Raw genomic sequence first — 27,609 nt, 5'->3', positions numbered from 1 at the left:
TTACTAATATAATGACTGTTGTTGTTTTTTTTTTAATCAGCATGAAGTCAGTACAACATATGCTACCATGATATATAAATACTTTTCAATTGAAACATATAGGTTTTTTTTGGGTTTTTTTTAGACATTACAGTAATTAGAATTTCTTAAAGCAAAATATAACTTCATCTTTCTTTTACCTGGACTTATACTTGGTACTTGATGGATTTCATGAGATTCACCCAATAACTACCTTTAGTCATCATCATCATCAATGTCACTCATATTCTCAGAAACAGCAGACACAAAAGGGACGATTATAATAAATTAACTGATATTTCACTGGATCGGATCACACAAATAGTGCTTTGCTGCTGCTGTTGTGACGGCAATTTGTGGAAATTCATACAGAACAGAGAGATGGAGAGATTTGTATGTGTGAACACTTTTACTCCATATCAATGTGCCCGTGTCAAAATCAGCACCATGAGAGAAGAATGAAGCCTGTTTTAGATCCCAGGCCTCATCGACAGTGAAGTCATCATGCAGTATTTGAGTTCAACACTCAAAGCTTTCACATGGATGGAAAGTTTCTTGACACATGTTGCAGGCACTGCAGTATGAAATGTTCAAATCAAATTAAACAGAGCTCTAACTCCACAACCAGACTGCGACGGTCTTGCAGGCTTTCCATCATGCCAGATTGTGGAAAGAATGATTTGGAGAGAACCACTGAACATTTCTTTTTAAGTGCAAAAGAATGACATCCTTCTGGCGCGGAGGATTCAGCAAACAAGAGGCACAGTTTGAGTTCATACACCTCCTGAAGGCTTCAAGGTGGCGCTGTGCTGAGAGGTCCATGGGGTGTCTATGAGTCTGATTTTACTACTGCAAAAGAGAATGAGCCACATACTTCAGGATTCCTCCATGTCTGAAAAACACCACATCCATCTCGTTCTCAAAAAGAGCCACCACGCTGAAACTCTTTCCCGTGCTCGTCTGGAAACAAGAATAACAGCATGAGCCATCACACCGCGAAGAAGCAGAAATAACACGGTCCATACTACACCAGCCAATTCACTTAGAGATTAATTATTTCAACACTTTGACATTTTTCAACGTATTCATTCTGTTCTTTGTGATATCTAACGATTATTCAGAATACAAGCACCATTTTAAAAATACAAAAATATCTTTTCATTTCATAAAGAAATTACAATGTTACCTGCAAAAAATCATTTTAATCTAAAGTAGGGCTGCAACTAATGATTCTTTTGATAATCGAATAATCTTTTATTATTTCTTTGATTGATAGATCTATCGGATTTTAAATAATTATTTCCTGTATTTTATTTAAAATGTTTTTTAAATGATAAAGGGCGAAGGATTTTGTTTGATTTACGGTACTGAATTCACAATTGAATACACTCACAAAACTTTAAACAAAACCTGAATCATTCAAAGTTAAGTTTGAATTTATTATTACATTTAGGACATATGCAAAAAAGTTCCTTTTCTTTACTTGTAAAACTTAACAAAAAGTACTGTTCATTATAGAATAAAATGATCCATCTGGGGTGAACTGGGACTAAAAATCAGCCCAGCAGAGGGCAATGGTGACACCAGAATAGAAATATTAATTCTGCCCAGCTGAAAAATACATAATTATGTTGCTTTTGTTTGTACACTTTCACTATCAGGACCCTTAGCATTATTGTTATACATTACATTCAGCATTATTTACAGTTTAATACAATACAATCATCTGTAAACACAGTGCGGATTCACTCTTGCGCTGAAAAGTCTGATCCCGATGCTCATTGTATTACATGCGCTTACATGATGAGAAACGGTATAAAACAACCAGCACACTTTGACCTCTGAGACATCAGTGTGACATCCATGAAAGCTGCATGACTGATTATATTGAAACTGAAACTGAGGTATGATTACTGGTTACTAAACCGCTAAGCACAGTTTAATAAAAATGTTTACGCTCCCTTTCTCCATTGCGATCGGTTTGATTAACGCGCACGCACGCTCTCCTTGCTCAGTGAAGTTTAACAGAGACTCGCTTGTGGTAAAAACATACAGTTTTGCAAAATGGAAATACGTGCCTGATTTTGAATTCATAACATGTATACTGTACTTCATAACACATAGGAAATAGCAGTAAAATGCAAGTGATGTGCTGGAGAGAAACAACTCTTAAGCGCATCAAACAGCATGCACTCTGTAAACGCACCTGACGCAGCAACCGGTCTACATTAAAGGGATAGTTCACACAAAAATGAAAATTCTCTCATCATTTACTCATGCCATCCCTGATGTGTATGACTTTCTGTCATCTGCTGAACACCAATGAAGATTTTTAGAAGAATATTTAAGCTCTGTAGGTCCATACAATGCAAGTGAATGGGTACCAACATTTTGAAGCTCCAAAAATCAAATGTCAGCATAAAAGTAATCCATAAGACTCCAGTGGTTAAATCAAAGTCTTCAGAAGCAATATGATAGATGTGGGTGAGAAACAGTAACTTTAACTTGTGATCACTTCTTCTAATGTTTTTGGTGATTCACATTCTTCATACATATCGCCCCCTACTGGGCAGAAAGAATTTCAAGCAAAAAATGACTTAAATATTGATCTGTTTCTTACTCACACCTATCATATCACTTCTGAAAATATGGATTAAAACACTGTAGTCGTATAGATTACTTTTATGCAGCATTTATGTGCTTTTTGGACCGTCAAAAGTTTGGCACCCATTCACTTGCAATGTATGGTCCTACAGAGCGGAGATATTCTTCTAAAAATATTTGTTTGTGTTCTGCAAAAAAAAAAACAAACAAAAAACACACACACACACACACACACACACACACACACACACACACACACACACACACACCGGGCTTCTCTGTGCTCTCCACACATATCCAACTAATCGATAATGAAATTCGTTGACGATGATAATCATTATTGATAACTATAGATTTTATCAATTAGTTGTCGCAGCATTAATCTAATGACAGACCTTGTCTAAACACAAGCACAATCAAGCCTGAGTCAGTCATATTTTATAATCGGATAATTATAGGACAGAATAAGCATTTAGTATAATAATTGTAACAGCAATATAGTCTTAAAAATACAGGTCTTGACATCTGTACCTGTACTGTGAGCTGTTGTCTGGGTGTGAGCTCTTGTGGGATGTTGATGGTGAATCGCTCTTTTCCACACAGCTCCAGCGAGTCGGCATTCTGTCCTGGCAGAAATTGCAGTGGAGCGATCCCCATTCCCACCAAATGATTCTTATGAATCTTCTCAAAGCTCTCAGCTATCACAGCACGCACTCCCTGAAATGCACACACATACACACAGGGGGTTTAGGGATTAATGTATCTGAGATGCAAGTATTCTAACTGTTATGCAAACAGCAGAGCAAACTAGATTTGTATTTTCTGAAAGAAATACCAGCGAGATAGATATATATATATATATATATATATATATATATATATATATATATATATATATATATATATATACACACCATAGATATGTACAGAAAGAGAGAATTGAAAGTAATATGCAATATAAGGGTACTTCTTCAACTTCAAGCACTGTTTTAAACATTCTTCACACACAGAAATTTTTCATTTGTCCGTTAACAATGTTCAACAGTGTAAGCACATGCAACAGAGGAGATTTATGTCATTTCTTTTCTGAAAATCATGAAAATTCCCAACAGAGTGTCATATCCAGCACATCTCAAATTATGTATTGTGTTTAATAGAAATGTGCTGGAAATGATGCTGATGGGAATGAAACTTTAAAAATAAAATATAGGGGCTTGGGTAGCTCAGTGGTAAAGACACTGGCTACCACCCCTGGAGTTCGCTAGTTCGAATCCCAGGGCATACTGAGTGAATCCTGCCGGGTCTCCTAAGCAACCAAATTGGCCCGGTTGCTAGGGAGGGTAGAGTCACACAGGGTAACCTCCTCGTGGTCGCTTTAATGTGGTTCGCTCTTGGTGGGGCACGTTGTAAGTTGTGCGTGGATGCCACGGTAGATGGCGTGAAGCCTCCACACGCGGTAACGTGCTCAACAAGCCACGTGATAAGATGCGCAGGTTGATGGTCTCAGATGCGGAGGCAACTGAGATTGAGGCGAATCACTACTCCACCACAAGGACTTAGAGTGCATTGGGAATTGGGCATTCCAAATTGGGAGAAAAGGGGGAAAAAAATCCAAAACAAATAAATAAATAAAATATAAAAAAAATTAAATGGCCAACTTCTTGCTAAGGCTAATTTCATAACTAGCATTTTGTATATCCTAAATGCACATAAATAATATTTACATTTTTGCGTATTTCTGCAAAATTACAGCATGATTGGAAATTCCGGCCAATAAAAATATTCTGGGACTGACGTAGTAATAATAATAATATATATATATATAATTTTCACACAATAAACACTGAAAAAATTTTTATAATGGATTTTCATACTTTAATATTGAAAGTCTGGGTCTGGGCCAAGACTAAAACAGTCCAAATCTACATTAATAAGGCATTTGAAAAGTAAGAAAAATAAAAATGATGAAGGCCCGGTAAAAACTTTCAATTTGATTTTAATGAGACCTTCATATAACAAAAACAAAAAAAGATGAAATCTGTTTGTTTTAATAAAAATCAACCTCATGAAATGAAAGTGCCTGAAGTTGGAGAAACACCCATAAATGGATAAAAAGATGTTCAAAACGAAAATACTTTTTAAAAGGTAAAAAGTTTATGAAAACCAAAATAGATACTTTAACTGTGACTGAAATTATATACAAAACAAAGTTTAAATCGAGTCTGTATGTTAAGAGGTTCGGAATGAATTCATTTCAAATTGTGTGAAAAAAAAGTTCAAGTTTTCTTTCAAGAAGGCATTTCAAAACAGTGCTGGGCTGGTAAACACTGCGATAAAGACAACAACGTAGAGGAGTTTGTGTCTCGTACCAGTAAATAGGGTCCTTTAGCAGCCCAGTCCCGTGAGCTGCCCGAGCCGTACTCTTTTCCTGCCAGGATAATGAGAGGAACTCCATCTCTCTGATAGCGCTCAGCAGCTTCAAACACATCCAGCTGTGACGGAAAGACACACATCAAAACATGAAGCCAACACAACACCTCAGAGCTCACAGCCTGAACAGATCGAGATGGACCGGTTCAGTCTGGTCACTCACCATCTGTCCTGATGGAATGTGCAGTGTTTTGGGTCCGGTCTTTCCGATGAGCCGGTTCTGAAGCTTTATGCTGGCAAATGTTCCTCGAGTCATCACTGCATCGTTTCCTCTCCGTGCACCATAAGAGTTAAACTCACGAGGGGTCAAACTGCAACAAACATTTAAAGAAAACAGAAGTCATCATTAGAAAATCTTTAACATATAATTTCTGGTTTGTACAGTAAGGGGCCGTTCAGACTGAACATGTTCTTGCGTTGAAAAAGCTAGATGCAGTGCAACGAAGAGAACTGAACATAGTGGTCTCGCAATGCGTTTTTAAAAGTTCTTAACTTGATACGCCGTTTAAAACGTGGCGCTCCTGTGCGAGGGGCTGAAAAAACTAAAACAATACGAAGCAGCGCAACAGTCAAAGGTGTCCATCTAGCGTATGTTTACACAGGAAAACAAACTAACAAAAAAAAATAAAACTATATGTGCAGATACAAAGATGTATTCGGTGTGTGTGTGATATTTTTAAATGTCTGAGACAAAAACTGTCTTTAGATAAATAGTGCTAATAAAAAAATATATATGAATAAGTCTTACGAATCAGTTCTTTCTAATGACTAGATTAAATAAATTTACAAAAGCATTTAAATCACTCAACAGAGAGAGAACTTTTTAAACAATCTGTTCAATTTAATTGAAAACAGAGACAACAGCCGTATTCAACGAATCATTCTTACGATTCACATTGCATTTGTTCATCACTAAACGAAGACAGACATTTTAAACAATCTGTTCAACTTTATTGAAAACACAGTGAAATCCTTAATGCCAAACAGGGACATCTTGGTATACTTGTGAGGTATGAGTCAATTTATTGATATAAACAGCACAAACAATGATTTGCTAAAATGAATCTGATTTCCCAACGTCACGAAGAATAAGTAAAGTAGGACTGTAAAAACTAAACATCAGCAACTGCTAAGCATCTCACCGTTTGCTCTGCAGGTATCTGGCAGCAGGACTGACTCTAGAGATGCTACCAGCTGGAGAGATGTGATCAGTCGTAACTTTATCACCCAGAAAGAGCAGAGCGTGAGCACTGTCAATGGACTGAGGAGAGCACACCTCTTTAGACTGAAAGAGAGCGGAACAAGAGGGATGTTTATACTGTAGTAAAATACTGTGAATGTGCGATGTTTGGAGAAATCTGGATCTGAATGATAATCACCAGTTTATTAAAGAAGGACGGACAGCGGATGTAGGTGGATTTGGGATCCCATGGGTAGAGGGCGGATTCTGCAGAGTCTAAACTGTTCCAGAACATATTTCCTTTCTGCACAAAACCCCCCCCAAAAAACAGAATTGAACAACACAGACGGTTCTTGTTCAGAGTAATCTGCAATGTGGTTATGCGGATAGTTAAAAGTCTGATTCTGCGAGACTACTGAAGGAATAATGTGTTTCCTCTCACCTCCATTCGGCTCCTCAGCTCTTTGAACATGGAGGCGATGACAATGTTCTCCTCTGTGTACTGCACCTCCTCTTTGGAAGGCCAGATATCCCTTAGATATACATCCTTCCCTTCAGAGTTCACACCCAGTGGTTCTGTCTCCAGGTCAATACTGACTGTGCCTGCGATTGCATACGCCACCACCAGCGGGGGCGAGGCCAGATAATTTGCCCGCACACAGTCACACAGGCGTCCTTCTAAATGTCTGTTACCAGACAGCACGCCACATGCCACCAAATCACCCTGTAAACGACCACACAGGTCAGGTTAACACGCAGAATACCCAAAAGAAAGATATAGACAGAGAGCTACAAGAGCTCTGCTTCACCTGTTTAATAGCGTCCACCACACTCTCAGGTAAAGGCGCTGTGTTTCCCACACAAGTGGCACATCCATAACCAACCACTTCAAACCTGTTACACATGAATAATGAAAAAACATATTGAGGGTGTTTTCCAAACCACTTTGAGTGTGTTCAACAGGGTTATTATAGTTTTGAACATTTCTCTGACTTTCATTAGATCTGTTTGTTTTTGTAATTATTTGATATTAGTTTTTCTTTCTTTTATTTGTATTTTTAAATTTTAAATCTCATTTTAGTTTTTGTTCTTTTGCTAACTACATTTTCTTGCTCCATTTGTTTCAGTAAAAATTTTTTATTGTACATATAATAAATACAAAATATGTTATATTTATGTAATGTTGAATGTTTTATATTTATTTTCTGTTTATCAAATTATTTAATTTTTTTTTAGCTTTTAGTATTTTCAATTTCAGTTGTTCTTTTGAAAACTTGCACTTTAAAATATTTATCCTATGTTTCTAGTTTATATACTGTATATTAGGGCTGGGAAATGTCAAAAAAAAAATTTAATATATTTTTAGTTTATCACATTTAAAATAAATTAACGCAATTAATGCAGTATCCCGTTTTATTTTTACTTCCTGAAAATTCACACAATAGGAGAAAGGTTTCCCTGAATTGTTCCTGGCAGGCTACTCAGCCTTAAGGGGCGGTCACACTTGGCTTTGAGCACACAAACTTTTTTCGGACCATGCTACGAACCAGGATATGATGTCACGCGTGAGGGCTTCTGATATAAGTAAATAATAAATCACAAATATAAATAAAGATATTAAAATAAGTTAAAATATATTGTCTACTCATTTTCCTGCAACAATAAATCTCGCAGCTTTGAAATATGTATCCTTTGAGCCAAGAGGTCAGCGTGTGACGTTTCGGTCTCCTATTGGGCGTGTCCTCTTACGAATTCATGGTTCAGAGTTCACCAAGCTTGAACTTCGATACGCAGCGGAGTATGACATTTCTTTGCATGAGTTCGCGTTTCCACTCTACTGCATTCAAATGCATTTGAACTTCAGCATTCAATATGTTTTATATCTGTATGTATCAGGCACGTGCCGTTGGCATTGAGACTGGACATGCATCAAAGATTTTTAATACACTTTATTAAACGCTGTGCCCAAAACACATTATACAGGTGAGTGTCATGTCGCGGAAATGTTATAGACGTAAATTTAAACCAGCCCATCTGGCACTAACAATCATGCCACGCTCCAAATCACTGAGATCACATTTTTCCCCATACTGATGGTTGATGTGAACACTAACTGAAGCTCCTGACCCGTATATGCATGATATTATGCACTGCTGCCACACGATTGGCTGATTAGATAATCGCATGGATGATTGTTGGTGCCAGACTGGGATTTTCACACACAACAGTCTCTAGAATTTACTCAGAATGGTGCCAAAAACAAAAAACATCCAGTGAGCGGCAGTTCTGTGGACAGAAACGCCTTGTTGATGAGAGAGGTCAACAGAGAATGGCCAGACTGGTTCGAGCTGACAAAGTCTACGGTAACTCAGATAACCGCTCTGTACAACTGTGCTGAAAAGAATAGTATCTCAGAATGCTATTCTGAGATGTGGGTTGGCGCTGTTTTGGCGGCACGAAGGGGACCTACACAATATTAGGCAGGTGATTTTAATGTTGTGGCTGATCGGTGTAATATATATATATAAATACACACACACACACACACACACACACAGTACTGTGCAAAAGTTTTAGGCAATTGTGAAATATGTTGCATAGTGTGTATGTCTTCAAAAATAATGGCATAAATAGTTTTCATTTATCACTTAATGTCATACAAAGTCCAGTAAACACAAAAAAGCTAAATCAATATTTGGTGTGGCCACCTTTGCCTTTAAAACAGCACCAATTCTCCTAGGTACACCTGGACACAGTTTTTCTTGGTTGTTGGCAGATAGGATGTTCCAAGATTCTTGAAGAATTCTCCACAGTTCTTCTATCTATTTCGGCTGTCTCAATTGCTTCTGTCTCTTTATGTAATCTCAGACTGACACGATGTTCAGTGGGGGCCTTTGTGGGAGCCATGACATCTGTTGCAGGGCTCCCTGTTCTTCTATTCGCAAAAGTAATGTTTGGGAGTCTAACATTTATATTTCCTATTGACACACTAAAGCTGAAGATATAAATAACCAACTTGACTGAAATGTTTCTCACGATCTTAAAAATCTTTTGATTTGAAGACGTATGATTAAATGTTTGAAATTAGTTTTGTAGACAAAAATATAATTGTGCCACCATATTAATTTATTTCATTATAAAACTAAAATGTAATTTAAAAAAAAAAAGTTTTTGAAATTGATGACTTGGACCAAATAATAAAGAAAAGCAGCCAATAAGTGCCCAGCATAGATGGGAACTCCTTCAATACTGTTTAAAAAGCATCCCAGGGTGATACCTCAAGAAGTTGGTTGAGAAAATGTCAAGAGTACATGTCTGCAAATTCTAGGCAAAGGGTGACTACTTTGAAGATGCTAAAATATAACACAGTTTTCATTTATTTTGGATTTTTAGTCACAACATAATTCCCATAGTGCCATTTATGTTATTCCATAGTTTTAATGACTACTATTATTCTAAAATGTGAAAAAAAAAAAAATTATAACAAAGAATGAGTAAGTGTTTCAAAACTTTTGACCGGTAGTGTGTGTTTGTGTGTGTGTATATATATATATATATATATATATACATATACACACACACACACACACACACACACACACACACACACACACACACACACACACACACACTATATGAAGTTTATGTACCCGAGTTTTCTGAGGAAGGGCAGGACTCCACTGGTGTTCAAGTAATGTGTAACAGTCCCGCTGCCGGGCACCAGACTGGTTCTGATATACGGTTTTACCAACAGTCCAGCCTCAACGGCTTTCTTCGCCAACAGACCTGAAAACAGACACACAAACCCATTTTTCTTTAGAAACACTATGTGATACACAGAGATACACAGTGTGACAACAGCTCAGATCAGATCTAAAGGTGTGTTGATGTCTGACCTGCGGCAAGCATGACGGATGGGTTGCAGTTATTAGTGCAGCTGATGACGGCCGCAATAACGACAGACCCGTGTGCCAGGCTGTACTCCGCCCCCTTGTGCAGGAACGGTACCAGAGTTCCCTGCTTCTCTTTGGATATGTGGAAGCCCTTAAATCCCACCTGCACACAGACATACAGCACATTGACCAGACAGCTCAGGCAGACAAGAGACACATTCTTCCAGAAAGTCAGCAAGTGTGTACCTTCTCATTCAGGCAGTTAATGAAGTCTTCCTTCATGCAAGTTACGGCCACTCTGTCCTGCGGCCGTTTGGGTCCACTGACTTGAGGCACAATGGAGCTTAAGTTCATCTCAATGACCTGAGACCAATTAGGAAGCATAGTTCATTAACAGTAACTTTTAAAAGGGAAATATAAATGGAAAACAAGATAAAAAATAAATAAATAAATAAAAATAAAAAAGTTTGATGTACCATGTAGACATGCTCTAACTTTCATATGCAAAACTACAAAAGTGTTGGATATGAGTCCTTTAAATACATTAAAGTAACAACCAATCAGCTCAAATTAAAAACAAGACTTTCACCTCGGAGTAATGTGGCTCTTCTGATTGGTCGTCATAACTTCTGAAGAGTTTCACAGCCTTCAGGTAGTCTTCTAAAACCACAAGGTTTTCTTCACTGCAGACTGTCAGGGATACAAAACACTTAAGAGTTAAATTATACCCTTCCTAATATGTTAAGCTTTTGAATGCAGTGTACACTGGATGGTCCCGTACTGGTGTGTCTAAAGTGCTCCAGGGTGATGTCATCCACAGGAAAAAAGCTGATGGTGGCGTTATACTCCGGGCACATGTTAGCGATGGTGGTCCGATCAGGAGCAGAAAGCTGTGACACACCCGGTCCGAAAAACTCCACAAACTTTCCTCCGATTCCAGCTTGACGCAGGTGCTAAGACACACAAATTGTACAGCGTGTTAACTAGACATCTAGAATGCTGCAGATGTTTAATTCATTTTGCTTCAGTGGATAATTAAAGGAATAGTTGTGAATGGTGGCCAAAAAGCACATAAAAGGCAGCATAAAAGTAATCCATACGACTCCAGTGGTCTTCTGAACTGATATGATAGGTGTGGGTGAGAAACAGATCAATATTTAAGTCCTTTTTTTTACTATAAATCTGGAGTCTTATGTTTACTTTTATGCTGCCTTTATGTGCTTTTTGGAGCTTCAAAGTTTTGGCCACCTTTCCCTTGCATTGTATGGACCAACAGTGCTGAGATATTCTTCTACAAATCTTTGTGTTCTGCAGAAGAAAGAAAGTCATACACATCTGGGATGGCATGAGGGTGAGTAAATGATGAGGAAATTTATCATTTTGGGTGAACTACACCTTTAAGTTGAACTGTAAAAAATTATAGTCTGACCCTCACTAACGTGTCCAAATTAAACTGTCTAACCAAAAAGATCTGGCGTGACTATGACTAACTTGTCAGTCTTTTTCGCAACTTTTACCACAGAAGATATTTTTGAGCTAACTATTCCTTTAAGAGTAATATATCATACACTAAGGGCACATTAAGCTCTTTGTACCTTTGTGATGCCCAGGACAATGTCAATAGACGTGGAAAGAGGATTGATGGAGCCAACAAGTTTACAGCCAATGACCTGAGGCAAAGTCAAAGACACTGGCTGACCTAACATGACTGCCTCTGATTCAATACCTCCGACTCCTGTGAGACAGAGAGAGAAAGAGAGAGTATTAGGAATCATCATTTCTCCACCACAAAATCAGAATGTGTGTTGATAAGACCACAACAAAATAAGCCACATAAATCTCAGGTGTCCTCTCACCCCAGCCAAGGATGCCGAGGCCATTGATCATGGTGGTGTGGGAATCTGTTCCCACCACACTGTCTGGATAAATAAACCCCTCCTCTTCCTGTACCACCTGACACAGGTACTCTAGATTCACCTGATGTACGGCGCCAATATCTGGCGGAACTACGTTGACATTTTTGAAGGTTTTTGAACACCACTGGTGAGAGAATGAGAACACAAACTCAGCATTAACAGTGTCTTAAAGACAACATTATAATAGCATAAAAGCTATTTTTTATTAAATGTCCTTGGTCTTATGCATCTGTGCATGTTATTATAAAGGGAAAGCAAGTTTTGTTTGCATAAACTTTCATTAAAATGTAATACTCAATATTATTTCACTCATCAATTTGTCAATACAAATAATAATTTGTTATATGTCTTCAATGCCTTCCATGTAAATACAAATAATGTCTACTTCATAAAAGCTTTGTGAAATCTCTGAAGAATCTCACCTTGAAAAACTGCAGCCTCTCTTTGTTTCTGTTCAGCTCCAGCTCTTGGTTTCTGATCATTGTTTCTGGCCTACGAGTATCAGACATAGTTCACGTTAGAGATGAAAGTAAAGAGATATAGAGTGTGTTTTAATGTGTTTGAGAGGTATTGCCGTACTCTGACACGGGCTGTAGGTGGAAGGGGCAGAGGAGGGGTGTGTTCTCTATTTGTACAGCTGGGGTTCGGCCACTGGGGGTGTCAGAGCAGAAGGCTTTACTGCAACTGCCCCTCTGACCTGGTCGATGACCCCCACACTGACTGCTGCTGCGGGGAGATGACCGGCCGGCAGGAGATCTGTCGTCCACGGGGGTCGGAGAGGTCTGGATGGCACTGAGAAATGGGACACTCTTTAGTACATATTCACCATCACACCGTGTCCTAACCAGATGCAATGTGATAGTGTCAAACAAAACGTTTCATTTGCTTTGTTTTTATTTGTGTCACACAAATGGTTAACTTCATCAAACTGAAATCTCATGTGACCTGGAGCTCCACCTACTTTGAGGCAGACAACTAATTCCCATTCAGTCAACATGCACACAGGGGAGCAGAGTTATTAGCGAACCGGTGCAAACGAACCTACATCTATATGATTGTTTGCATAGAGACATTTTCCAAGAAAATGTTGTGTGATTTTTTTGTTTTTTGTTTAATTAGTCTACAAAATGAATCAAATCTACCCAAAAGTGCCCATTCACTCTGTTGTTTGAAATGCTGCTTCACTCATGTGCCTTCTGCAACCGAAAGTCATTCACACATCTGCCCAAGTATGAGTTAAGTCTTTTCATCATTTTTTTGTCTGTATTCTACTGATTAACACTCTTTTATACACCTATCTATTATGGCCACGTATAGCATGTGTGGAGATGGGGGCGTGGCCTAGCGACGTCTGTGGAGAGCAAGGCCGGGAGAGGAAGAGCAGTAAGGATTGACACCTGTGGAAAATGATCTCTAACAGCTGTTTTGTGTTGCAGTGAGAGCTGGAGAGGGATATAAGGGCAATCCAGACTGCCGGAGGAGAGAGAGAGCCGAGCTTGAAACTGTGTGTGTTGTGCTGAAAAGCAAACCGTGTGTGTACGCTGAAAAGTGTTGTTAATAAAAAATTACATGGACTGTTCACCTGGCCCCTGCTTCCTCCTTCCCAACCAAGAGATCTTTAACAGCGTGTTAGTGCATTAGCGCCATGAACACAAAGGTAACATGACAAATTGCACATTATCTACTGCATACAGTGCTGTGAAAAAGTTCCTTCTGTTTTTGTGTATATCTCATACTAAATTGTTTTAAAAATTCAAACAAAATCTAACATAAAACAAAGGCAATCTGAGTAAACACAAAATACAGTTTCTAAATGATAATGTTATTTATTGAAGCAAAAACTTTATCCAATACCAACTGGGCCTGTGTAAAAAATTATTTGACCCATTAGTTACTAAATCCCCAAATCTATGAAACTGCATTATAAGGGGGTTCAGCTGGACTAAACACACCCAGGCCTGATTACTGCAAGCCCTGTTCAATAAAATCAACATCTAAATATAACTTTTTCAGTAGCTAAAAGTTCTCACCCAGTAGCACACTATGCCAAGGCCGAAAGAAATTCCAGAAATGATGAGGAAAAAGGTGATTGAAATACATCAGTCTGGGAAGGGTTACAAAAGCTATTTCAAAGGCTCAGGGACTGCAAAGAACCAGTGAGAGCCATTATTTCCAAATGGAGAAAACTTGGCACAGTAGTGAACCTTCCCAGAAGTGGCCGACCTTCCAAAATTCCCCCAAGAGCACAGCGATGACTCATCCAGGAAGTCACAAAAAAGCCAAGAACAACATCCAAGGAACTGCAGGCCTCTCTCGCATCAATAAAGGTCACTGTTCATGACTCCACTATCAGAAAGACACTGGCCAAAAATGCCATCCATGGAAGGGTGGCGAGGCCTAAACCACTCTTAACCCAGAAGAACATTAAGGCTCGTCCGAATTTTGCCAAAACACACCTTGATGATCCACAAACCTTTTGGGAGAATGTTCTGTGGACTGATGAGTCGAAAGTGGAACTGTTTGAAAGAGGGGTCCCGTTAAATCTGGTGTAAATCAAACACAGAATTCTACAAAAAGAACATCATAACTACGGTCAAGCATGGTGGTGGTAGTGTGATGGTGTGGGAATGCTTTGATGCTTCAGGGCCAGGGCGACTTTCAATAATTGAGGGAAACATGAATTCTGCGCTCTACCAGAAAATCCTGAAGAACATCATCCGGTCAGCAAGACAATGATCCAAAGCATAGGAGTAAGTCCACATCTGAATCGCTCAAAAGAAGCAAAATTAAAGTTTTGGAGTGGTCTAGTCAAAGTCCTGACTTGAACCCGATTGAGATGCTGTGGCAGGACCTTAAACCCTCCAATGTGGCTGAACTAAAGCAGTTCTGGGCCAAAATTTCACCACTGTGTTGTGAAAGACTGATCTCCAGTTATCGGAAGCATTTGGTTGCAGTTAAAGGTGGCACAACCAGTTAAGTTTAAGGGGGCAGTTAGTTTTTCACATGGGTGATGTGTGTTGGATAACTTTTTTGCTTCAATAAAAATATACATATATATTTGAAAACTGTATTTTGTGTTTACTCAGTTTGCCTTTGTTTTATGTTATATCTCATTTGAAGATCTAAAACAATTTAGAATGAAAAATGCACAAAAATAGAAGAAATCAGAAGGGGGCAAATAATTTTTAACAGCACTTTCAATCATTGAGTAGTTAAAACAGCTTTTTTTACTGATCTTGTGGGAATTCTACTCATAGAATGAGACATGAAGTCATTTATAACACATTTTATTGTCATATTAGTTTGTTTTACATGTAGTCTTGAGCGTCCTTATTTTTAAATGTTCCTCTAAATGCCTCCCACAGTGGTGTGGCCGGTGTCTAAATGTTTGCAAACAGTATGTCATTGCTCAGCTGTTTCAAACTTCTTTTTGGCTACGAGTGCCACAGGGATTAGTTTTAGGAATAAGTTTCCACTCTTATGCCGACGATACCCAACTTTATATTTCTTCAAAGCCTGACGAAATTTCACAATTCTCCAAATTAGCAGAGTGCATCAATGAAATCAAAGATTTGATGGCCAGAAATGTCCTTCTATTCAATTCCGACAAAACAGAGGTACTAATTATTGGACCAAAAACCTCTAAAAACAAGCCACGAAAATATCATTTTACTCTCGATGGATGTACCGTTACATCATCTTCAACAGCAAATAACTTAGGTGTCATATTTGATACCAATCTGTCCTTTGAAAATCAAATTACCAATGTTTGTAGAACAGCATTCTTCCACATAAGAAATATTGCTAAATTACGACACATGCTCTCTGTTGCTGATGCCAAAAAACTAATTCATACGTTCATGACCTCAAGATTAGATTACTGTAATGCATTACTGGGAGGATGTCCAGCAAGATCAATAAATAAACTTCAATTGGTTCAAAATGCAGCTGCCAGAGTGCTGACTAGAACCAAGAAATATGATCATATTAGCCCCATTTTATCATCGTTACATTGGCTACCTGTTAAATTTTGTATTAATTTTAGAAATCTGTTATCTACTTTCAAAGCTTTGAATGGTCTAGCTCCACAGTACTTAAGTGACCTTCTACCACACAATATTCCACCATGTTCATTACGATCACCAAATTCTGGCCTGTTAATAGTTCCTAGAGCATCAAAATCCACAAAAGGAGGTAGATCCTTTTCCTATTTGGCTCCTAAACTACGGAACACTGTTTGAGATGCAGACACACTCATTCAGTTTAAGTTTAGACTAAAGACTCCTTTATGCCAGGCATACACCTAATTTATCCTTCAACTCACATTTAGGCTGCTGTAGTTAGGTCTACCGGTACCAGAAACATTGATCATGATCTATAACTCTGCAATAAATTGAATGGCATCTATGCTAATATTATTCTATTTGTATCCCTGTCTCAACCTCGGGACTCCTATCCTGAGGTCACCAGAACAGGCTGGATCCAGCTCCATTCCTGCTTCATGTTGGAATCCATTGCTACGTGTCTCTGAGTGATGATGACTAAATGCAGCCGGTGCCAGCCAAACATCACTTCAGTCTATTACAATGGACTTCAGAGGATGAACTGATGCCAACTCCAACCATAAGACATGAGATACATCATATGCCACTGCCTGAACCTTGGATTTAGGAAAGACCTCACTGAAATTACCAGCCAGATGAACTGCGATGCACCTACATGATCTCTGCTAGCATCACCTCGGTCTAATGATGGACTACACTCTTATAATGGAATACAAAGACTATCAATTAATTGCCAACAAAACCCTTCATCAGCCAACTAACAAAGGACAATGCATCTATGTGAACTTCTGCAGTTAATCCAGGATGAACTTCAAAGGCATTACTCATAAATCTTTCAGTTCTCAGTGGTAAAAGACGCTGGCTACCACCCCTGGAGTTCGCTAGTTCGAATCCCAGGGCATGCTGAGTGACTCCAGCCAGGTCTCCTAAGCAACCAAATTGGCCCGGTTGCTAGGGAGGGTAGAGTCACATGGGGTAATCTGCTCGTGGTCGCTATAACGTGGTTCATTCTCGGTGGGGCGCGTGGCGAGTTGAGCGCGGATGCTGCGGTGGATGGCGTCCAGCCTCCACACGTGCTATGTCTCCGTGGCAACGCACTCAACAAGCCACGTTATAAGATGCGCAGGGTTGATGGTCTCAGACGCGGAGGCAACTGGGATTCATCCTCCACCACCCGGATTGAGGCGAATCACTATGCGACCATGAGGACTTAAAAACGCACTGGGAACTGGGCATTCCAAATTGGGTGAAAAAGAGGAAAAAAATCCACAGACACAAAAAAAATAATCTTACAGTTCTTACAAAATCTTTGTTTAAACACTGAACATTAACACTTACTTAGTTTAATAATTTTAAACCATGACTTGCACTATACATAATTAACTAATATTGGCATTATAGTCATGATGTTAGCCAGAGGGGAACTGGCCCCCACAGTGAGCCTGGTTTCTCCCAAGGTTATTTTTCTCCATTAACCAACATCTTATGGAGTTTTGTGTTCCTTGCCACAGTCACTTTCGGCTTGCTCACTGGGTTTCTAAATACAATTACTATTCAATTACTTTTCACAATTCACAATCGTATTTGATCAAACTACACAATGATGGGGGCCTGGGGAGCTCAGCGAGTAAAGACGCTGACTACCACCCCGGAGTTCGCGAGTTCGAATCCCAGGGCATGCTGAGTGACTCCAGCCAGGTCTCCTAAGCAACCAAATTGGCTCAGTTGCTAGGGAGGGTAGAGTCACATGGGGTAACCTCCTCGTGGTCACTATAATGTGGTTCGCGCTCGGTGGGGCGTGTGGTGTGTTGTGCGTGGATGCCGCGGAGAATAGCGTGAAGCCTCCACATGCGCTATGTCGCCGCTGTAACGCACTCAACATGCCACGTGATAAGATGCGTGGGTTGATGGTCTCAGACGCGGAGGCAACTGAGATTCGTCCTCTGCCACCCGGATTGAGGTGAGTCATTATGCCACCACGAGAACTTAAAGAGTGCACTGGGAATTGGGCATTCAAAATTGGGGAGGAAAAAAAAAACTACATAATGATGACTAAGACATTATAGATATTACAGTTTCATTTTCTGTTAATGCATGATTTTCTGTAAAGCTGATTTGAACCGATGTGTGTTGTGAAAGGCGCTATACAAATCAGGGCTCGACAATAAGGACTGCCCGATGGCCTGGGGCCAGAGTGTGAGAAATTCAGGCCAGTTGCTAGAACTGTCACTTGCCCGATTGGGCCAGTGCTGCATTTATAACATTAGTGCAAGAAAACAACAAGTGAGAGAGCACAACAATTACACTGAGCGAACCAAGTATTCTAACCGAGGAGCGAGCGCGATTCTATTTAGCTCGCAAAGATGCACGAGCGCATAATATACTGAACGCGTCAAGGCACAGTCGCGTGTAGACACCGAGCGCACTCTCCTAGCACTGTCCTCGCTCTTTTCCAAGTATCTTAGCAGCAGCTATTACCAATGTATAGAAAATAGAAGGAAAAAAAATCCACTTAATGAATTTCGTAGTGGGATTGCACATCTTGTGCAACATTTTAAGTATCCCCACACATTCCGTGTTCACAGTGTGCGAAATCCCCACATTTTTCGTTGGTGAAAAGCAGTAATCCACACATTGGAACACACAAAAAAAACAATCAAGTTTCATTCTATAGGACTGAAAATCCATGTCTCTCCATTCATATATGTCTCATCATCATCTCTTTCCGTGCAGCGTAGACTGTTTAACATGCATGCGCTCTCGTAAAGGGACAGAGTGCTAGTTTTATTCCCACTATAAAAAAACAAACACATTTTCTCTCATTAATTTGCCTTTAGAGATGAAGCGCCAAATGAAACATAATAAACTTAGTTAAATCCCAGTTATACACGTGTGTGGAAATCACGAGCTGCTCAATATCCAAAATTTAAGTATACATTTAATTAGGTAATGTTTCAAAACGTAAACATTAATTCAACACGATAATGGCGTTTGATATGAAAAGAAGCAAAATCACTATGGCTATTCTTATCAGAGCTGTTTAGCTGCAGGGTGAAGATGAATATTCAAAACAGTCTACTTCATATCATCCTTATGAAACACCTGTTATATTTCTCATTTCTGGACCGTACAGGTATTTTTGTTTTTGTGCATCAGTCGGTGTTGGTCTTTAGGTTGTCTGATTTCATGTTATATACACATTCTTAATTCACAGATTAGGCCTAATATCTCCCTAATGTATATTACACATCACAACCGATTTGGTAGCAAGTCTCTTCTCAGGGATTCATATGTTTATTACATTCAGACAATAATCCTGTGTGTGAATACACTACACATGGCCAAAAGTTGCATGACAGCATGACTAAACAGGTGACCGAAAACCCATCATCTGCACAACAGAACTCTTCACTTAAAAACTCGTGTAAATGGCAGGACGGCTGAGGTTAATATGACGTATTTATGAATTTATATCTGTAAAGCCCTTATATGGGATTACATAAGGCATAAATCATATCTTACAAATTATAAATGTGATTCAGTTTGGCGGGACATTGTCTTAAAAACATAATATATATAAAAAAGAATTATCTTCAGACACATTTTTAAAGCCATGATGGTAAAAACAGCTATTTGTCATTTTTGTGTTGGGGCCAGTGAAAATTTTGTCAGGGCCAGTAAAAATCTGAAGCACTGGCCCGACCGGGCCAGTAGAAAAAATCCTTAGCTTTGAGACCTGCAAATAAAAATGACTTGACTCTGAGTGAAGAAGCACTTTGCCGTGAGTGTGCCGGGACCTTCGCAAATCACTATAGCTTGTGAGCAGGTTTTATCCAAAAGCAGTATATATATCCAATGAAATATTTAAGAGCAGAGCAATAAGAACAGAGAGAAAATGTACATTAATAGTGGAAATCTCCATGATTTTTAAGAATTTACTCATTTCCATGACTTTTAAATAACCAAATAAAATAAAAAAAATGTTTTTTATTGCAAACATCAAGATCATGTGAATGACACTGTGAAGCATTTCACAAACATTTCACTTAGGTTAAAAATAAAATGAGCCAAAAAATTACTTGATGGTGAAAACTTGTTGCATCTTGCCAGGTTAAGAAGAGGTGTCAGTCATGGCGAAAGACTACTTACACGCAGCTAAACACAAAACATTACCGCCCTAATTATTGTGTATTTTACAGGTTTCAAACACATCTTTAGACACATTTACGTTAATGTTCTAATTATTGGGTTTTATGACATAAATACTATTTATATCTTTCCTCTAAACCCTGATGAGTCTCTGCATTCACTCTCACCATTTGCTGTAGTCGATCTGCAGAGAATGATCTACGATGAGGTCTGTGGGGCATTTGGGGTTCACCAGGTTTGGATCGACCCCCAGCTTAGCTAAAGCATCTCTCATGGCTGCCAGGTCCACCATAGCAGGAATTCCCCTGTGAACAAACATACACACACCTTCAGCAAACACTCAACCTTACAATAGTCCAGTTACTGTAGACAGAGGTAAAAGAGGAACCATGTGTTGATAACTCACGTAAAATCCTGCAGCAGAACCCTGGCAGGTGAGAATGGAACCTCGGCCTGGTTCTGCTGCATCTGCCAGTCCAGAATACTGGTGACATCCTCAGTCTTCACGTAGAACCCATCACACTTACGGACAGCGGACTCCAACAGAACCCGGATGCAGAATGGAAGTTTCTCTACAATATGAGAGATAGTTAGTGTTCATATCGGTTTATATGGCTGTTTTTACCGCCTATTTAAACTTAATTGTGTTTGATTAAGTTGCTTATTATCTAGTCTGTTTCCTAGCCCATTAGTGATTACAGGCAATGACACAATGAAGACATCAGTGAGTACATATACATGCACAGCTATAATCGAAAAACAGTCTTCATCTCTCTGTCCAAGCAAACATGACAAAATATTTTCTAATTGAAAATTCGACGTGAATATGCCGGGACAAACCATATGGGTTAAATAAGAAAATCAATTCTGTGTCCTTAAAGGTGTAGTTCACCCAAACTGAAAATTCTCTCATCATTTACTCACCCTCAAGCCATCCCAGATATGTATGACTTTCTTTATTCTGCCAAACACAAATGAAGATTTCTAGAACAACATCTCAGCTCTGTTGGTCCATACAATGCAAGTGAATGGTGGCCAGAAATTTGAAGCTCCAAAAAGCACAAAGGCAGCATAAAAATAATCCATACAACTCCAGTGGTTTAATCCATATTTTCTGAAACGATCCAAATGATTTTGGATGAGAACAGACCAAAATGTAACTCCCTTTTCACTATTCATCTTGCCATAGCAGTTTCTAGGCACAATCATGAGTTCAACCTCGATTACACTTCCTAGTGCTTGACGCATGCGCAGAATGCTAGATGCTGCAAGGAAGTGTAATCTTGAAATCATGATTGCCAAGGAGACTGCTGATGTCAAGATTTATAGTGAAAAAGGAGTTATTTTTTGGTCTATTCTCATCAAAAACTGATTGGATCGCTTTAGAAGACATTGATTAAACCACTGAACTCTTATGGATCACTTTTAAGCTGCCTTTGTGTGCTTTTTGGAGCTTCAAAGTTCTGGTCACCATTCACTTGCATTGTATGGAGCATGAGTAAATGATGAGAGAATTTTCATTTTTGGGGGAACTATTCCTTTAAAATAAAGGACGACTAGAGGCCAGTTATGGTCTGATTAACTAGCTAAAGTCAGAAGTTTACATACACATTAGCCAATACATTTAAACTCAGTTTTTCACAATTCCTGACATTTAATCATAGAAAACGTTCCCTTTCTTAGGTCAGTTAGGATCACTACTTTATTTTAAGAATGTGAAATGTCATTATAATAGTATAGAGAATGATTTATTTCAGCTTTTCTTTCTTTCATCACATTCTCAGTAGGTCAGAAGTTTACATACACTTTGTTAGTATTTGGGAGCATTGCCTTTAAATTGTTTAACTTGAGCCAAATTTTGGGTAGTCTTCCACAAGCTTCTCACAATAAGTTTAGCTCATTCTTTTTTCAGTTCTGCCCACAAATTTTCTATCGGTTTGAGGTCAGGGCTTTGTGATGACCACTCCAATACCTTGACTTTGCTGCCCTTAAGCCATTTTTCTACAACTTTGGAGGTATTCTTGGGGCCACTGTCCATTTGCGACCAAAGCTTTAACTTCCTGGCTGATGTGTTGAGATTTTGCTTCAATATATTCACAACATTTTCCTTCCTCTTGATGCCATCTATTTTGTGAAGTGCACCAATCCCTCCTGCAGCAAAGCACCCCGCAACATGATGCTGCCACCCCCATGCTTCATGGTTGGGATGGTGTTCTTCAGCTTGCAAGCATCACCATTTTTCCTCCAAACATAACGATGGTCATTATGGCCAAACAGTACAATTTCTCCAAAAAGTAAGATCTTTGTCCCCATGTGCACTTGCAAACCGTAGTCTGGCTTTTTTGTGGCAGTTTTGGAGCAGTGGCTTCTTCCTTGCATTTCAGATTATGCCAATATAGGACTCGTTTTACTGTGGATATAGATACTTGTCTACCCGTTTCCTTCAGCATCTTCACAAGGTCCTTTGCTGTTGTTCTGGGATTGATTTGCACTTTTCGCACAAAACTACATTCATCTCTAGCAGACAGAATGTGTCTCCTTCCTGAGCGGTATGATGGCTGCGTGGTCCCATGGTGTTTATACTTGCGTACTATTGTTCGTACAGATGAATGTGGTACCTTCAGGCATTTGGAAATTGCTCCCAAGGATGAACCAGACTTGTGGAGGTCCACAATTTTTTTTTCTGAGGTCTTTGTTGATTTCTTTTTATTTTCCCATGATGTCAAGCAAAGAGGCACTGAGTTTGAAGATAGGCCTTAAAATACATCCACAGGTACACCTCCAATTCAGTACACTTCCTATCAGAAGCTAATTGGCTAATTGTCTAAAGGTTTGACATCATTTTCTGGAATTTTCCAAGCTGCTTAAACGCACAGTTAACTGCAAACTTCTGACCCACTGGAATTGTGATATAGTCAATTAAAAGTGAAACAATCTGTCTGTAAACTATTGCTGGAAAAATGACTCATGTCATGCACAAAGTAGATGTACTAAACGACTTGCCAAAACTATAGTTTGCTAATATGAAATCTGTGGAGTGGTTAAAAAATGAGTTTTAATGACTTCAACCTCAGTGTATGTAAACTTCTGACTTCAACTGTACATGCTGGACGTAGCAGAGCTACAATTGCATTATCTAAGTCTACTAGTCTGACTTAGCAAAAATCGGAGTGGTACAATCTATAAGTCAGATTAAAGAATTTACTTGACATTTTAATAAGACAAATTATTGTTTTAGTCAAACTGAAATTTAACTTTTAAAAGTGCTTGTAAACGTACTGGGTGATTCCATTGCTACTGTTATATTGCAGTAAAATCATTATCTGATGGTTAAAGGAGCCCAATAAACATGCAACTCACCATATCGGGCATCACTAAGCTTCTGTGGGTTGAAGTATCTCCGCTCTTCATATTTTTCACTCTGGAGTGTGTCGATCAGATGCTCAAATGGATGTTCTGCACAGACCAAAATCATATGACTCTCACTTGTGAAACACAAAGGAAATGAATGGCTTGTGTGTGTGTGTGTGTGTGTGTGTGTGTGTGTGTGAACAGCTACAGTTGTGCTCAAAATTTCATACCCTTGCAGAAATTGTGAAATTTTGGCATTGATTTTGAAAATATGACTGATCATGCAAAAAAAAAAAAATAATAATATTTTATTTAAGGATAGTGGTCATATGAAGCCATTTATCATCACATAGTTTTTTGGCTCCTTTTTAAATTATAATGATAACAGAAATCACCCAAATGGCCCTCATCAAAAGTTTACATACCCTTGAATGTTTGGCCTTGTTACAGACACACAAGGTGACACACAGGTTTAAATGGCAATTAAAGGTTAATTTCCCACACCTGTGGCTTTTTAAATTGCAGTTAGTGTCTGTGTATAAATAGTCAATGAGTTTGTTAGCTCTCATGTGGATGCACTGAGCAGGCTAGATACTGAGCCATGGAGAGCAGAAAAGAACTGTCAAAAGACCTGCGTAACAAGGTAATGGAACTTTATAAAGATGGAAAAGGATATAAAAAGAAATCCAAAGCCTTGAAAATGCCAGTCAGTACTGTTCAATCACTTATTAAGAAGTGGAAAATTCAGGGATCTCTTGATACCAAGCCAAGGTCAGGCAGAACAAGAAAGATTTCAGCCACAACTGCCAGAAGAATTGTTCAAGATACAAAGAAAAACCCACAGGTAACCTCAGGAGAAATACAGGCTGCTCTGAAAAAGACGGTGTGGTTGTTTCAAGGAGAACAATACGACGATACTTGAACAAAAATTAGCTGCATGGTCGAGTTGCCAGAAAGAAGCCTTTACTGCACCAATGCCACAAAAAAGCCGGTTACAATATGCCAGACAACACCTTGACACGCCTCACAGCTTCTGGCACACTGTAATTTGGAGTGACGAGACCAAAATAGAGCTTTATGGTCACAACCATAAGCGCTATGTTTGGAGAGGGGTCAACAAGGCCTATAGTGAAAAAAATACCATCCCCACTGTGAAGCATGGTGGTGGCTCACTGATATTTTGAGGGGGGTGTGAACTCTAAAGGCATGGGGAATCTTGTGAAAATTTATGGCAAGATGAATGCAGCTTGTTATCAGAAAATACTGGCAGACAATTTGCATTCTTCTGCACGAAAGCTGCGCATGGGACGCTCTTGGACTTTCCAGCACGACAATGACCCTAAGCATGAGGCCAAGTTGACCCTCCAGTGGTTACAGCAGAAAAAGGTGAAGGTTCTGGAGTGGCCATCACAGTCTCCTGACCTTAATATCATCAAGCCACTCTGGGGAGATCTCAAACTTGCAGTTCATGCAAGACGACCAAAGACTTTGCATGACCTGGAGGCATTTTGCCAAGACGAATGGGCAGCTATACCACCTGCAAGAATTTGGGGCTTCATAGACAACTATTACAAAAGACTGCACGCTGTCATTGATGCTAAAGGGGGCAATACACAGTATTAAGAACTAAGGGTATGCAGACTTTTGAACAGGGGTCATTTCATTTTTTTCTTTGTTGCCATGTTTTGTTTTATGATTGTGCCATTCTGTTATAACCTACAGTTGAATATGAATCCCATTAGAAATAAAAGAAATGTGTTTTGCCTGCTCACTCATGTTTTCTTTAAAAATGGTACATATATTACCAATTCTCCAAGGGTATGCAAACTTTTGAGCACAACTGTATATAAAACACTAATTGAAATGATTTGTTTTCAAGTTTGGCTGTGACTATGCACTCTGCACCTGCTATGACTGAACAGAATTAAAACTGGCCCAGATTACATTGAGCCGACACCTGCAGGGTTCATACAACCGAGAGGGAGAATCCGCACTAAACCGTCTTTGTTCAAAGCTTGCTGGCCTTCACCTTTCCTCTCCTAAAGTCCCCAGCAGAAGGCATACGTGTTCATTTCCCTCTCTTTAGCTTTAAACAGAGCAGTCTGCAGCTGTGTGAGACTTGTGTTGGCAGTGAGTTCTGATCTTGGGCTAAATGGAACACAGCCCGTTTATCTTTACTGTTTCTCTTCTTTATGTACATCTTATGATATTTAAGTAAGGACATATTTTTCCAATGAAGACCCGGTCCGGTACGCAATATTAAACACTTAAGTGTTCAAGTACAACAGTGTATTCAGACCCTGTGTGACTTCAGCAGTATGAAGAAGATACGTGCACACATACACGCTTATCACCGGCAGCCTGCAGCACTTCTGACTGCTGCTCATGTTAGATTAGGTTAGATAAGTTTGATTAAAGATGAAGGGCAGTAGCACATAAACAGAAACCAGCAGCTGTTGCATATGTCCACAAATCATCAGTTAAAACACAGGAACCAATCTGTGAGCTATATTAAAGACACAATGGATAAAAGACACTGTGAACAGGGAAAGTAAACAATACTCACACTGTCAGACAGGAGAATTCCACTAAGTGATGAAATAACACAAACACTTCTTATATAATTCAGTGGGCTAAGCTTATTACACACCCTACCCCGAAATGTACAACGTATGAAAATTTTGGCATTTGTAAGTAATCATAAAACATTATTTATAGTCATAATTCAACTGTTTCTCTCCTGAAAGTTCCCACAAAGTGGGTTTTACTACATTTACTTTACAAACAATGTATCTATATGTTAAAATTGAATAAACTTACACTATTCTAAGCAAAAAATAACACGTTTTTAGATTTTAAGAAATTTTTTGGCACATTTTAACCCTTACACTAGTAAGGACTGTCCTTACAAGATGCTTAAGACATTATATTTTGAGTAATTATATAATTGGGAAGAAATATTTAGAAATTTGGCCCTAACCGAATAAGAGAGGGGCTGTGCTTTACCCTAAAAAAAACATAAATAAATAAAAAAATATTGTAGTGATACCATCACACAGTAATGTTATGTTCAGATGGTAATCCAAATGTATGATTACCATATTCTTATCCAATATATTTAAATGGCACTGGAAGGTACGTCAAACACACAATAGTATAACAGGTTCATGCAGCAAAAAACCTGGCATTGCCATGGCAAATGTCAAAACACATGATATAAGCATTGTACATTTCTAAAAAAGCATGGTATTGCCATGGTTCTTTTGTGTTAGTGTAAACAACATTCAATAAACGAATATTGCAGCAAATAGGTTGTATCTCAAAGCCCAGTGAGCTGCCTGTCTCGACATCATTTTAGGCATCATAGACGCGTTCAAACACATGTTGTCCAGGAAGTCAGCGCACTTGTTTCTGATACACATCTACCGCACGCGAGCTCCTGTATTCGGTCTCGAGCTGAATGTTAGTCACTCTCGCACAGATTAGCCGCGCTGCTAACGGAGAAATTGCCTCCCTCATCTTTACAAAATGATTTTCTCACGACTGTCTGGATATACGTCTGTATGCTAACATATCACCGGTTACTTATATCTATGTCATGGTGAAATCAAGAAGAATGTTGTTGTTTTTGTCTATTAAAATGCTCTTACCGTGCTGAGCTGTACCGAGCGCCATGATGACTCCTGACATTAACACGACTCCACTCGCTCGAGCCACTACAGCCGGCCAATCGGCGACCAGTACCTCTCTGGAGTACTGTCCAATCAGAGTACAGTTTCTCCCACTGCACCATCCAATCAGCAAACAGCATTTGATACAGAACTGTTTAGATATGGCTTAAATTGGATGTAAAGATTATGATTTCGTTATCATTTTATATGTATTTTAATAAGTACTATTAAGATATATATATATATATATATATATATATCAATCATCATTTACTCACCCTCATGTAGTGATCCCATACAGTGGTGACCAAAAATATTGGCACCCTTGGTAAA

At 39.0% G+C, this 27,609-nt stretch overlaps 1 protein-coding gene across 1 annotated transcript; it reads right to left on the bottom strand.

The window, feature by feature from the left end:
* Positions 1-414: 414 nt before the first annotated feature.
* ireb2 (iron-responsive element binding protein 2) lies at positions 415-27,319 on the bottom strand. The gene is made up of 21 exons (XM_051691856.1): positions 27,256-27,319; positions 23,615-23,710; positions 20,661-20,826; positions 20,422-20,559; positions 12,621-12,833; positions 12,464-12,533; positions 11,982-12,165; positions 11,721-11,860; positions 10,907-11,078; positions 10,715-10,815; positions 10,372-10,488; positions 10,129-10,288; positions 9,883-10,018; positions 7,042-7,126; positions 6,675-6,956; positions 6,432-6,536; positions 6,195-6,337; positions 5,216-5,363; positions 4,992-5,114; positions 3,154-3,339; positions 415-978 (listed from the first exon to the last, which is right to left on the bottom strand). Exons 1-21 carry the CDS (start codon positions 27,293-27,295, stop codon positions 865-867), a joined length of 2,919 nt encoding a protein of 972 aa, XP_051547816.1. The 5' UTR covers positions 27,296-27,319; the 3' UTR covers positions 415-864.
* Positions 27,320-27,609: the final 290 nt, after the last annotated feature.

Source organism: Myxocyprinus asiaticus, chromosome 48 (genome assembly GCF_019703515.2).
Source record: "Myxocyprinus asiaticus isolate MX2 ecotype Aquarium Trade chromosome 48, UBuf_Myxa_2, whole genome shotgun sequence".
In the NCBI taxonomy this organism is placed as follows: Eukaryota; Metazoa; Chordata; class Actinopteri; order Cypriniformes; family Catostomidae; genus Myxocyprinus; species Myxocyprinus asiaticus.
The sequence above is the reverse complement of the archived record's forward strand: the minus strand, read 5'-3'. Positions and strand labels throughout refer to the sequence as shown.

Bases quoted from the DNA above. Each gene is read 5' to 3' on its own strand.
- ireb2 (XM_051691856.1), bottom strand. From the start codon at position 27,295: ATGTCAGGAGTCATCATGGCGCTCGGTACAGCTCAGCACG. The intron at 7,127-9,882 runs GTACATAAACTT...CATGTGTAACAG, and splicing joins CCCTTCCTCAGAAAACTCGG to GTTTGAAGTGGTTGGTTATG. The intron at 3,340-4,991 runs GTACGAGACACA...TGTGCATTTCAG, and splicing joins CTAAAGGACCCTATTTACTG to GGAGTGCGTGCTGTGATAGC.